We start from the raw sequence: 14,378 nt of genomic DNA, 5'->3' as shown, positions 1-14,378 counted from the left end.
CCATGAGTCAAACGTCTTTAATATTTTGAAACCATGTATATTTCCTGAATTCCTGTAATACAGGTAGTTAAAGAATATGTTTGCACATGGTTTTCTTTGTTGTTAGGTATTGAGTAACTTGGACAGCGTGAAAGATATATTCTTCCAAGTTTCTAGATGTTGATGCACACAATGCTGTGGTTTGGGTAGCAGTATTTCCATGATAAAGTCTTTCCTACTACCATACGTGTAACTCTGTGTCGAAACTTCCCTTTGGGATTAAATTTGGAATGAAACTAAGAATTGCTGTTGCTTTTTAAAAATAAATTTAAAATGCCTCTCCCCCCAAAAGGTTTCAGATACTGCTTTGAATTTTACAGAAAACTCCCTCTTTTAAGTACAAGTACAATAAACACTGCAGTTCCTCATTTCCTGTACTAGTGTCCAGCAAAAGTTTTATTGTACTCTGAAGCTAGGTTATATATATGTATAGTATGTTAAATATACTTTTCATCTGAATTTAGTAGTTTGCTTTGAAAGTCTCTAATGTTTATATGTACATGATTACCAGAGGGGTGGTCGAATAGATTGTTTCACTTCACTGTTACTGTAAATTGAGGTAACTTGTTATGACTTTTTGTAATCTGTGGTGTTCACTGTAATTTTCTTTATATAATTACTTGGAAATAGCCAATTGCAAAAACACTTCAGCCTGATCTACACTTTATTTTTCCCGCCAATATAGGTGTCAACTAGGGATTTGATGGTTTGATTCTTCTCCCCCCTTTCACCCTCCAACATAGATATGTCTGCAAATGCCCAAGTGTAGATGCAGTTTAGAGTTGCCAACCCTCCAGGATTGGCCTGGAATCTCCGGGAATTACAGATTAATCTTTAATTAAAGATTATGTCATGTAATTAAATCTCCAGGAATATGTCCAGCCAAAATTGGCAACCCTAATGCAGTTATATCAGTTCAGGGGACTGGTATAATACCAGCAAAAGGAATTTTTTGCCCACTTAAACTGTATGTACACTAGTAGGGTTTGCTTGTATAGCTATAGTGGGAAACCTTTTAAGTGTTTAGACAAGGCCTTAATTTTGGGGGGAGATCTAGAAAGCCCATTCTTGTTTAGCTTTTTGGATCAGCACAGGACATTCAGCGGCACAGAATGAATATGTATGTGCCTAGCAAAGCAAAGCCTGTACTGCTTCCTTGTCTTTATGATCTCATTTCCATATCTGATGTGGGTTCTGATTGGACCGCCAGTCAGACTCCTTTCCCCCCCCCCCCAAAAAAAAGGGGTGGTGGTGGGGGAGGAGAGTGTTTCCTAATGAAGTTAACAAGTCCAGATTGTGAGGGATTCTGTAAAGTTTTGTCAAATCTCTCTGGCTTGCTTCAGATTAAAAAATCCTTACCTTATTGTCAGTGGAAGTACCATGAATGAGTTGGCAGACATCCTTCATAATGGAACAGACCGGTATTGCATTGAAAAATAGTCTTTTCTTAGCTCTAATTACTAGCCAAAGTAAAGAAAATTGAACCTTAGAAATCATATATATGCTAATAATGTGCAGTGGGCTTGGGTCTACTGAAATTGATCTATATAACTGACCAGATATGATACTTGAATCTGAATTGTGTATTGGGTTTCCTGGCACTTTTATGATACAAAGATATGCTATTCTTAGATGTCAGAGTGGGGGAACACAATGACTTTAGCAAGATACCAGATTCCCATTTTGATATTATCTTGTCAGGCTGGCATCAATCTCATGCAAAAGGGAAACAGTGAAGCAGAATCAATGTTGTGTCTAATGATGCATCCCTTACATTAAAGGAGAACCTTTTGAAAACAGCTTTGACCACTGTGTAATTTTCAAAATAATTTGAAATAAGTGGAAGTAATAATGAAAGACTGTTATTGCAGGTTGGTTCATACGCCCCTTGAAATAACCACATAGAAAATATCACAGAAGTGCAGTAAGAGTTTCAGATTTTTTTAAAAGCTAATATAAATTAGTACTGGATACAGAATAGTTTTCAAAGGTTACTCTTTGGAGGTATATCAATTTGGGACTAAACTCTCAATAGAGCTACTGAGAGTAGAATCTGGTATGATGAGGTTTTTATGCTATCATGTTTAATAGTACTGTTCTTGCCTTTTCAAATTATTTTTTCCACTCTTCACACTTTATTAAAAAGGTTTCCTTAATGATGTAACTTTGTTGTTCATTCTTCTTGTTCATTATGCAAAAAATATGGAATTTCTGTAACTCTAAGACTGGTCTGAAATGTTTAAACCAACATAAAGTTAATTTGCAGCACTCAGGTTTTTTCAGACGTACAATCAATGTCAAGTAATATCAACTGCCCACTAACCTTCTGCTCTCTTAATAATCTCAACTATTGATGAATTAACCTTTTTGCAATAAATAAAAGCATTATTGACTTAAATTAATATAGAATTCTCACCTTGTAGTGGAACTGTTGTCTGATACTTAAAGAATATACTCAGAACATATATTTTATTTTTATATGAATGTAGACTGCGAACAGAACTAGTAGGTCCTCTTCATTTCTAATTCTGGTATGCCCCCTGTGTGTCCATGGACAAGTCACTTAACCTCTGTTCCTCACTTTATTTTGTAGGATGGGAAACTATGTACAAGTGATTGGGCTCAGTGCAGGAATCCCTATGTCAAAATCTGTAGCCTCTGTTAAGCAAGATGTCAGGTTGGATGATTATAATGGTCTTTTTGGCCTTAAAATAATCAGTCTGTTCTTCTCATTATCACTGTTGTTGAGAATTAAGTACTTTCTGTTTGTATAATGGTTTGAAGGCATAAGTGCCATTGGCTAAGATATTCAAAAGTGAGTAGTAATTTTGGGTGCCCAACTTGAGACACCTTAAAGGGCCTTAGTTTCATTAAGTGCTGAGCACTCACCTTTTGAAAACCAACCCCCTTTAAATTGTCTCAAGTTGGCTACAAAAATCACTAGATACTCTCTTCAGAATTTTGACCATAATGATTTGGGTTCGTAGATGTCCAAGAGTGCAGTGTAAATTTTGATCTAGTTAAGCACTGTGCTTTATTTTGCTGACCTAACTGTACATTACTGCTGAACCCAGTTATCCAGTGTTGAAATCCCTTTTTTTTTTTACTAGGACAGTGGAGTTTAAACTTGTTAAACAAATTATTCACTTGGCTTCAGAGGTACGTAGGAGCTCTATGTTCAATTTATGAATGCCACCTGACGACCAATGCTTCTGCCTGGAAAGTGTTCTGCAACTGTCTAAATGTAGTCTCCAAAATAAAATGTAAGAGATACATTTTAGTCAAGTGTGTAGGTAGGGGAACAAAAAAAGGGAGGCAAGAAAATCATGAAAGGGAGGGTGGGAGGAGAAATGGCCAAAGGGTTGGTCATCCTCACCAAATGTTAACTTACCATGTACAGTTTTCTGCATTTTAGTCCAATCTACCTTCTTCTTTGGGATTATGAAATAACATGTCATAAAGAGAAAGTGTGATGGAATAGGAACAGGGGGAGAGAGCATGGAACAAGATGGAGGGAGTTGAGAGGTACAGTTCAGATGTAAGCAGAGTGGTGCACAGAAGAGGGTGGCATGATCTGGGTGAGCTAGAGTAGTACATGGAAAGGGAGAAGGAATGTTAGTACAAGGTCACTGGGAAGTACAGAGCGAGCATGGAAGTGGGACAGGAGAGAGGATCTCTCATTTGAGGCTGTAAGGCATAGAAGATTTAAAAATTCTTCCAAGGAGAGATGGGTGTCTTGGATTAAGGGCAGGGGAAGACGACACTTACTGTGCTGGCACAAATGTCTTTGTTTGATTTATGGAGACCTTTAATTTAGGTGCTAATGGTAATTTAAAGTAGCAGTCAGACTTTAAGCTTTTAAGAGTGAATGATTGAACTCTGCTCAAAAGCAGGGAAGTGATGAGTGGTTTGTTCTTTTCTCTGTCAAGTATCCTAAAGCAATTAGTGTGTGTTTGTTTTTAACAAGTGTGTGTGCTCAGACCTACTTGCTCTACAAGAATACATATACCTCAAAGCAAAAATGCTGTGACTAGTTCAAGGGATATCAAAACCAATATGAAATGAGAATATGGAAAATAATCAAAGTTTTAGACTGAACAAACTGCCTGGTTTTTACTTTTAGCTGAAGGCAAAACTGGTTGTGTGTAATGTGTGGAGCAGAGAATTCTTTGGAAAGGAATGATGGTTCTGCTTTATTCCCTGTATCTCTGCAGTGAGGGAGTTACTTGTCATTGATACCAAATACAGACAGAAAACTGCCTTGATAAATCATTCTGCTTTAACTCCTGTAGTTCTGCCTAGTTTGCACAGGCAAAGGTGACTTACTGTTCAAAAATAGTTAAAGGCTGCTCTTTCCTAAGTCACAAGTTCAGCTTTTTTTGTGGCTGAACCATGAAAGAGATCTTGGTGAAAGGTGGGCTTGAAATATCTCTTCAGAGGTTACCTGCCTGATGGGATTTATTTTTACTATCAGGCTCCTTTTGAGTTAGAGTGGAGCTCTCCAAAAGAGCAAGAAGTTCTCCACTAGATGCTACCCACTGCTATCACAAGTGTGTTCTGTAAATCCTGCAGACAAGTGCAGCCAGTTCCGCCTTACCATTTCAACTCTTGCAGCATTCGGCACTGAAGCTGTTCAAGATGCCCCCAACCTCTTTCTGAAGTAACCACAGAAGTATGTATGTGGCAGCTGTGCTATCACTTCCTATTTTCTGTTTTATTCCCTTTAGGGAAAGCAGGAGTGGCTCTAGGCCTGGCTCCTTCCTGCCTTCATAAAGGAGATGCTGTGTTTGGAGTGCTCTGTTCCCCTGCTCCTCCCTTCCTACAGAAGAGCTAGTAGTTCAAGCCTCTCTGCACTATGCATCATCCCCTCTTGAAAAACTAGTAGTGTCTGGGTTGCCCTCCTCCCTCATTCTCCCATCTCTGCCTGGAATTGATCTGTATAACTGACCAGATGTGATTCTTAAATCTGAATTGTATATTGGGTTTCCTGTTACTGTCTCTAGGCAATGACATACCAACAGGCACTTTTATGATCTAAAGAGATGCTATTCTTAGATATCAGAATGGGGGAACGGGATGACTTTAGCAAGATAGCGCAGCAGTTCTATGGCTATTTGGTTCCTTTTTTCCTCCCATGGGGAAAGGCACTAGTTGCTCTCTGGCCCCATTTGTTTGGGCAAAATTTCTACCGACTCTGAGGGGCAAGGGTCTTCAAGTCCTGCATACGCTGTATGTATTTATAATATATGGTCATATTATACTGACTTATTCAGCAAAAATCAATTTTACAACGATGAGTAAACTACTTTGTGTATTAAGTGATGTCAATTTGTCAGTCCTGTATGGTAAATGAAGGAAAACCTTGTCTCTGCTCCAAAAAAGCGTAGTCTAAATTTGATGGGACAACATAATGCAGACAAATAGGCTGGATGTTCAGGGATTGGAAGGCACAGTCTCAAAAGTGATACAAAGTTGGTCTTATTTAACCTCTTATCAGTGAATGGCTTCCAGGAAGAAACATGTTTTCAGGAGGAATGCAGGTTCTGTTGTTCTATACAGGTCTGCTCCATCCTGATCTATTGGCGGCAGCAGCTTCTCATGTGTTTAGGTCAACTTGGCCATCTTTTAGGTGAGCTTTGAGTGTGTTTTTGTTGGCCTCCCAGCATCTGTACTCCCATTTTCAGGTGCCCATAAACGACGGCTTTGGAGGGTTGTATATCATCCATGCGAACAAGGTGACCAGTCCAGCGAAGTTACACTTGTATGAGTAAGAATTCAAAGTTAGGCATGCAGCGCAGGTCCAGGACTTCAATGTTTGGTGTCCTGTCTGACCACTTGATATTCAGATGAGATGCAGATAGCACATGTGAAAACGCTCTAGTTGCTTCTAGTGCCTGCTATAGTGTCAATGTTTCACAGTCGTAGACAAGAGTACTTAACATGATTGCACGATAGAAACTAATTTTAGTGTGAAGTTGAATTGTCATTTCACAAGATAGCAACAAAGTCAGCCATAGACAGGACTAGCTTTAGAAATGCGCTGCATACTTTCATCACTGATCATGGCATTACTCGATAAAATGATGCCAAGATAGCAATTTTTTTCTGCCACATTAAGTAGTGTCAGGAATTGCTATTTCAGGGGAAGAATACATTTTTTTTTTTTTTTTTTTTTTGCCACAGGCTGCTAATGTACTTTGGTTTTCTTGAAGCTGATAAAAAGTCCACATCACTTTACCAATCTAGAAAAGCGGTTGATTAGATGCTGTATATCTTTGGTGCTATTTGCTATGCGTGCACAGTCATTAGCGAAGAGGAACTCCCAAATGAGCAATTCAATCACTTAAGTGCAAGCATAGACACTGGAGATTGAAGATACTGCCATCTGTGTGGAACTGCATGAAAATACTCTGGTCACAGTCTTTGAAAGAATCTAGCACCGTGGCAGCAAAAAGAACGGTAAATAGCATAGGTGAGAGCACGCAGCCTTGCTTAACGCCATTCGTTACAAATATAATACACAGTATTAGGATAAGTCTCTATTTCTTTTTCTCTGGTGTCAAATTCAAAAAAAAGTACTCTGATACTGCAGTGGGCTCTAATCAGAACATACTTAGAATAAACGTAGTATTTGCTTTTCACAAGAACTTTTTTTTCACATGTATGTCTTTTGATATGGTTTCTCTTCTTACATCCATTTCAGAATTGTAAATCACAAGATAAAAAACCAAATTAATTCTGTTGTATTAGCAAACATGATATATTTTTTACTGCTTTGAGTACCAAAAGTATGAAACACTTATTTATATTTTTATAGACATATCCTAAACATAATGTTCACATAATAAATCAGGGGAGTTAGTTTTGGAGACTTCAAAGCTGAGCTCTTGCAGTTCCCATTGCCGTCTGGTATTTGTGGGAGCTTTGTACTTCTGAAAATCAGGCCATGTAGTTAGGGCAATAGCTTTTGGTATAAAAGGCTGTAATTAAGTGAGAGATCAGCCGCTATAAAATAGTGACAAAAGGAGCTTTGCAATTTACTCTGATAGGAACACAGCTTAAAAATGAGAAATAATTTAAAACAAAGCTTGCTTGTGGGCTACTTAATCTGACCTTTGTTTTATTTTGGTGTTTGCTTTTTGCATATATAGTAAAATAATGTCGTTGGGTTTTTTAGCTGTTAAGATCTTGTATTTTAATATGTGAATGCTCTGGTGCAATGCAAGTAAAAATGTGAGAGTGTATACTGCTAAAAGAAATCCTTATAAATAATTTAAATTTTAACAATACCAGGACACTCTGGAGAGACAGCAGTGTAAGAGAATTTCTCCAAGTAGTCTTCAGTTAACTAAATTTAATATGTTAAATATAAACCATTATACTTTTCTTTAAACCTCTTTTTAAAAATGCTTCCCAAATATTTCTGTCTAACTATACAATTCACCGTATTTTGGACTGACGTAGTCAGTAAAACCTGGTGATTCCATTTCAGTGCTGATGTTGGGAATATTGAATCTTACATGTCATTTTGCACCACTTTATATGCATATCTAAGTGTCATTATTGTACATTAGAAAACTTCGTATTCTGATCTCCATCCTTCTAGTATTGTCTGTAGGAAATGTGAAAACTGAATGGATAACTAAAGGTGCATTATTACATAGAGAGCCTATTGTAGTAGAGACTATTTGAATAGCTGTCTTGTTTGACTTTCCACCTTACTACTTCAAAATTATATGCCTGAGTATATACTACTTTTTATGCGCTTTTTAATTTAACAAAATATACCTGGCTTCCTCCATGCATACTATTAAAACTGTGGCTTATGCAGTGTGGAAGCCAAACTAATTTAGTTTTTGATTTTGTGCTGTGTTGAAACCAAGAACATGTTTGAATACAGATCTGTGTTGCTGTCTTGTAAATACTTGTGTATTATCAGTCTAGGTTCTAACCTTTTTCCTGGTTTGATTTTCCCTAGGACCCTTAAAATTCTGCTATGAATGGTGATTCCAGTGCAACGGTGGTGACTTCACCACCCCCAACAACAGCACCTCACAAAGAAAGGTATTTTGATCGAGTTGATGAAAATAACCCCGAGTACTTGCGAGAGAGGAATATGGCTCCTGACCTGCGCCAAGATTTCAACATGATGGAACAAAAGAAGAGAGTCTCCATGATTCTGCAAAGCCCAGTAAGAAAATACCATATTTTCCCTCAGTGTTATATATTCTGATTTTGGTCACTTTGCACTGTGACACAATATGTTCAACAGAAGTTAGAGATGTTTAAGGCTACATGCCCCCACTGCTGTTACCCTTGCTACTGTGGCTACACTGCTATTTATACTCATGCTAGCTTGATGAGAGCTAGCATGAGTATATATACATGAGTAGGGGAATCACACCCCAACCACAGAGTGTAGATGTAGCCTAAGACTTATTTGATCTCCTTGCCTATGTAAGAGTGGTCCTTAAAGCATAATTTTCTAGTGTGGTGTCCAGTCGAGTTTCATTGTCCCAATTAGTAGAGTTTCATCATTTTATTGGGGAGACAGTTCCATGCTCTTCAGGAAGACGCTTTTCTGGTACTCACTTAATTGGATCTGTTTGCTCCTATTTTAACTTCCTTTTTCCATTTTAAATTACTCCTTGCTTTTTAATGTTTTAAATCCAAATATTTGTAATTACTTCAACTCTTAATTGTTGTTTAGCCAAGGTAGACATATTTTCCTCTTGTAACTTTTCCTCGTATGTCATTACTTCGTGAAATATTCAGTAGATTTTTGATACCCTTTGCTTCCAGAAGGGAAGCCAGAGGATAAAGTGATCGATTTAAATTTATCACGGTACTTAAATATGTGTCCTTGACTAAAATCTGCTCTTTGCTCAGATGGCTTTCTCTTCTTTCGGCAGTTTAGTCTTTGCATAGCAAATGAGTGGGTTACAAGACTCACTTTTTGTGAAATGTCTTCTCTGAGAAGAATTGGTGTGCATGTTTTGTGATGTCATAATTAGGGTTGTCGCCTTTCTGGTAGGCAACAACCCTGTTGTACTGATCCCAACTAATACCCCTATTTCAGTTTGTTCCCCCTTCGTGCAAGCTTTAGCTCTCTACTTCATGTCTAACAGTCTTACATGTTGTATTATCCTTCATGAGCAGGGGGGAAGTTGTTAGTTTGCAAAGGCTGATAAAACTCATGCCACTTGGAACTGCGGAGAGCAACATTTTTAAGTGACAGAAACAGGCCCAATAAGACTGCCACCAGCTGACTGGGCGTGCACAGCTGACTGCAGGGTGCAGTGTGTTTCCCTGAGTGAAGAGTGCTGAGGAGATACTAGGGAAGGAATGTGTGAGGCTAGCAATCTAGCTGGTTAGGGTTCTGCAATTTTGTGATGTTTAACAATATCCAATACTTTGTTGCTAGGCCTTTTGTGAAGAATTGGAATCCATGATCCAGGAACAGTTTAAGAAAGGAAAGAACCCAACAGGCTTGTTGGCTTTACAGCAGATTGCAGATTTCATGACAACAAATATACCAAATGTCTACCCAGCGGCACCACAAGGTGGAATGGCTGCATTAAACATGAGTGAGTGCACAGGGATCATTTGTGGTAAAGATATGCCATAACTTGTAATGGGTACTTGAATTATTTTTAAGGAAGTTTTGAAATGAAGAGACAATGTTGTGAACAAGCTGAAATACCAGCCCATTTTGTTCACAGGGATGCTGTAAAAATAAACAAACAAATCAATTAAAGTAACTTGTAAATGCTGGAGTGTTATAAAGAATAATTATTTGTGTATATTGTTTATATCAGCAGTTCTCAAACTGTGGGTTGGGACCCCAAAGTGGGTCGTGACACAGTTTTAATGGGGTCACCAGGGCTGGCATTAGACTTGCTGGGGCCTGGGGCTGAAACCAAAAGCTCAGGTTACAACCCCCACCCACCCAGAGTTGAAGCCCAGGAGGCCGGGGTTCGGGCTTCAGCTTTGGCCCCCCTGCCTGGAGCGGAGGGGCTTTGTCTTCGGTCCCCATTCCTGGGGTCATGTAGTAATTTTTGTTGTCAGAAGGGGGTCGCAGTGCAATGCAGTTTGAGAAACCCTGGTTTATATTAAAGCCCTTTTAAATTAGATGTGTTAATTGAAAAATATGCTGTCACTAATAAATCTGCAATACAACTGAATAATGCTTTCTGTATTTAACAAATATTTACCAAATGGGCTATCCATGGGAAAAGAAAATGCTCTTTATCAGAGGTCTAGCTGGTGGAGGTATATCCCTTTTTGAAACTAATAATTTTTGACTTCTTTGGTTGTCCAGTGAACTGTCAGTAGCATTATAGGAACAGCTGCAGTAGATGTGGTAGAATATTGTTGGACATTAACTGAGATATTGAGCACATGATTTACATATGCTTTTACTTCTTCCTTTTCAGGTCTTGGCATGGTGACACCAGTGAATGACCTTAGAGGGTCAGATTCCATTGCTTATGAGAAAGGGGAGAAGTTATTGCGATGTAAATTGGCAGCTTTCTACAGACTAGCGGATCTCTTTGGGTGGTCTCAGCTTATTTACAATCATATAACAGTGAGTACTGGATCAACACATAGCTAAACAATTGTTCTATAAATAGATATTTTCCACCTCTTTCCCACTCTCTTATTGATTGCAACAGAAATGAAGTGGTATTGAAAACAGTATAATAGTGAAGAGATTCATCATGGCATGTCAAGAATTAAGAATAGAACAGCTTGGATGTCAGCCAGTTTAGTTTGAATAGAGTCTTAAGAGACTGTACACCAAAGTCCTCATGATGAAACACGTTTTTTTTTGTTTTTTGTTTTTGTTTTTTTTTTCAGAGGCTCAAGCATTTAATGACTTAAGTAGAATGAATAATGCTTCATTCAGTAAGCAACTTCTTAGGGTTCTTTTTCAATATAATAAAATGTCTATTTTTGTTCATTTAATTAAATATTATTGAAAATTTTGAAAATGCCCATAGTACAATAAAAAGAAAAGGAGTACTTGTGGCACCTTAGAGACTAGCAAATTTATTAGAGCATAAGCTTTCGTGAGCTACAGCTCACTTCATCGGATGCATACAGTGGAAAGTATAGTGGGGAGATTAAATTTTAGTCTCTAGGGTGCCACAAGTACTCCTTTTCTTTTTACAGATACAGACTAACACGGCTGCTACTCTGAAACCTGTCATAGTACAATAGTAACCCTTTCTGAGAATCGGAAACCCCTGGTACATTTGATCTTAGAACACTTAGCTTAACACTCTCTGCCAGCTATCTTCATTGTGACTGAGTGAGTAATTACTGGCACTCATCATAATAATACTTGACAGAATGACTGGCAGCGCAGGGAGGTTTCATGAGCCAGATGAGGAGCTAAAATGGGTGTCATTATTAGAGTCCCAGCTGTAGTAGGAAACCCAGTCTATTGTCTTCATAACAGAGCTGAATTGTGTATGGATATTCCAAATACGAAGTTGTTGTTCTGACATATTACAAGTGGCTGCCCTTAATTTTTTTTCAATTGGTTTAGATGACTAATGTTACTATTTAAATTAATAATGACATTTATTATTACTGATAAGTATTTTCTTGAGTATCTAAAATCTGTGGTATGTACTTTGTAAAAACAAATAGCTCATGCCCAGCCATGACACAACCCAATGAGGGTCATAAATAAGGGAAAAGGTTAATTGAAAGGCAACAGTGATGCTAATAAGATCACATAGTTTCTTGTTAAAGAACATGAACATCTTAATGGTTTTGTTAACAATTTTTTTATACCACCCCCATCAGTTTGGATAGGTGAGCTGACAGAATTGATACTGTAAGAGAGACTTGAATGAAGTAAAGGGGTGCCTTTCTAAGCATAAAGTTCATAAACATATCCATACCTTCTTCCATGGCTCAGAGTAGGTATAAAGGTAGGTATATAAAGACTGGCATCACTGGTGGAGTAGTGAGGACAAAGGCACATGAAAGGAGCTGCTGGCAGAGATGTAGGGTCTCTGAAACAAGGCTATAAGAAGTTTGAAGTTGATGCATAGTGCAATGGGGAGCTGGTGATGTTGCTGACATTGGTACGAAAGGTGACTTTGACAGCAGCATTTTGAATGGACTGTAGAGGGCCAGGTTAGCATCAAAAGGTCCCAAGAGAGATTGCAGTACTCAAGGCAAGAGTTGATTCTGACATGGAAGAATGATTTGGCAATCAGCATAGAAAGAAATTTTTAGAAATGTGATTAAAAAGCAACAGTGCATGTTCAATGCTAGATGGAAGGTGAAAAGGAGAGGAAAGGGTTAAATTTTAACCACTCTCCCTCCACCCTTCCCCCGCACCCCTAAATTATGAGGAGGATGGCACTGTTATCAACCCTAATGAAGAACGGGGTAGTAGACTGGATTTAAATGAGAAGCTTCTTGGTTGTGGCCATGTCAAGCTTGAGGGGACAGCAAGCCATCCAAACTGATGTGTCTCAGTATAAGGAATGATAATAAAATTGTAGTGACACTATCGAAGGCAAAATTGGCAAGTGTATAAGGGAAATAATGCCAATGTAAAAATACTAATTTGGTACTTTATTGCAGTAATTAAATACATTTCAGATGGGATGTACAAACACTGTATGAGAGACGTGAATTTAAATGGTGAGGTGACCCCTTAGCTACCTGTGTTTTATGGCATCATTTCTCAAGCTATGAGGCTCACCTCCCAGAAGAGTCATCCACCTCTTCCAGGGGAGAAACCAAACAAGCCTTTTTTCCTCCCTTAATTGCTTTTCGACTTACGCTTCTCTTTGCCAGTTTCTGTTTTCACTGAGCATTAAATTAAAAGGAAATATTGGGAAGGAAAAATAATCAGGCTGTCTGTTAGTAAGTTGGGGTTTGGGTTTTTTGGTTTTTTTTAAAGACCTATTTAAAAAGATATTTCTGCAGGCCACTCTGCCTTTTAAAGATGTCTTCATCAGATTAGGCCTGACAGTAATTTAGTAGAGGAATATCATGTGAGGAATGTTACAGTTTTGAAGCAATATGTGTACAATACCACCATGCAAATGTTTTTCTGAAAATAATTAAAATAAGCATCCATTTGCTGTTGATTGAGTGGAAATAGCTATACAAGTCATAAACTACTAATTGACAAATGATCTGCAATGATCAGTAATAGTCATGGTGTTAAAGACAACGTTAAGAGACACCACAATGTGCACTAGTGGACTATTAATACATACCTTATGTGTAAAATAATTGCCGCCTTATTCAAATAAAATATGTATACTACCATAGCACTCAGACTGAAAGGATCTGAAAAATGGACATTATAGCAGTTATTTCCCTTACTGGAAACTAAGAAAGTTCAAGAGAACCATATTAGAGGGGCATACCAATGTGCCCCCTTAATATGGATACTGTATATCTGATGTATCTGAAATTGTGACAACCAGCTAATATGGATAGATATTGTCAAGGTTCCTCCCCCACTCTGAACTCTAGGGTACAGATGTGGGGACCTGCATGAAAAACCTCCTAAGCTTATCTTTACCAGCTTAGGTCAAAACTTCCCCAAGGTACAAAATATTCCACCCTTTTGTCCTTGGATTGGCCGCTACCACCACCAAACAAATACTGGTTACTGGGGAAGAGCTGTTTGGACACGTCTTTCCCCCCAAAATACTTCCCAAAACCTTGCACCCTACTTCCTGGACAAGGTTTGGTAAAAAGCCTCACCAATTTGCCTAGGTGACTACAGACCCAGACCCTTGGATCTTAAGAACAATGAACAATCCTCCCAACACTTGCACCCTCCCTTTCCTGGGAAATGTTGGATAAAAAGCCTCACCAATTTGCATAGGTGACCACAGACCCAAACCCCTGGATCTGAGAACAATGAAAAAAGCATTCAGTTTTCTTACAAGAAGACTTTTAATAAAAATAGAAGTAATTAGAAATAAGAAATCCCCCCTGTAAAATCAGGATGGTAAATACCTTACAGGGTAATTAGATTCAAAACATAGAGAACCCCTCTAGGCAAAAACCTTAAGTTACAAAAAAGATACACAGACAGAAATAGTTATTCTATTCAGCACAATTCTTTTCTCAGCCATTTAAAGAAATCATAATCTAACACATACCTAGCTAGATTACTTACTAAAAGTTCTAAGGCTTCATTCCTGGTCTATCTCCGGCAAAGACAAAATGTAGACAGACACACAAACCCTTTGTTTCTCTCCCTCCTCCCAGCTTTTGAAAGTATCTTGTCTCCTCATTGGTCATTTTGGTCAGGTGCCAGCGAGGTTACCTTTAGCTTCTTAACCCTT

At 38.2% G+C, this 14,378-nt stretch overlaps 1 protein-coding gene across 12 annotated transcripts in view; it reads left to right on the top strand.

The window, feature by feature from the left end:
• The window catches only part of ADD1 (adducin 1), a 123,910-nt gene that overhangs the window by 50,895 nt on the left and 58,637 nt on the right, over positions 1 to 14,378 (top strand). For all 12 annotated transcript variants that reach the window (XM_074951787.1, XM_074951786.1, XM_074951782.1 and 9 more), the window contains exons 2-4: positions 8,018 to 8,230; positions 9,464 to 9,626; positions 10,476 to 10,627. In XM_074951787.1, coding sequence (XP_074807888.1) covers positions 8,036 to 8,230; positions 9,464 to 9,626; positions 10,476 to 10,627 — 510 coding nt within the window. In that variant the 5' untranslated portion in view covers positions 8,018 to 8,035. The remainder of the gene's footprint in view (positions 1 to 8,017; positions 8,231 to 9,463; positions 9,627 to 10,475; positions 10,628 to 14,378) is intronic.

This window comes from Natator depressus, chromosome 4, assembly GCF_965152275.1.
Source record: "Natator depressus isolate rNatDep1 chromosome 4, rNatDep2.hap1, whole genome shotgun sequence".
NCBI classification, from domain to species: domain Eukaryota; kingdom Metazoa; phylum Chordata; order Testudines; family Cheloniidae; genus Natator; species Natator depressus.
The sequence above is the reverse complement of the archived record's forward strand: the minus strand, read 5'-3'. Positions and strand labels throughout refer to the sequence as shown.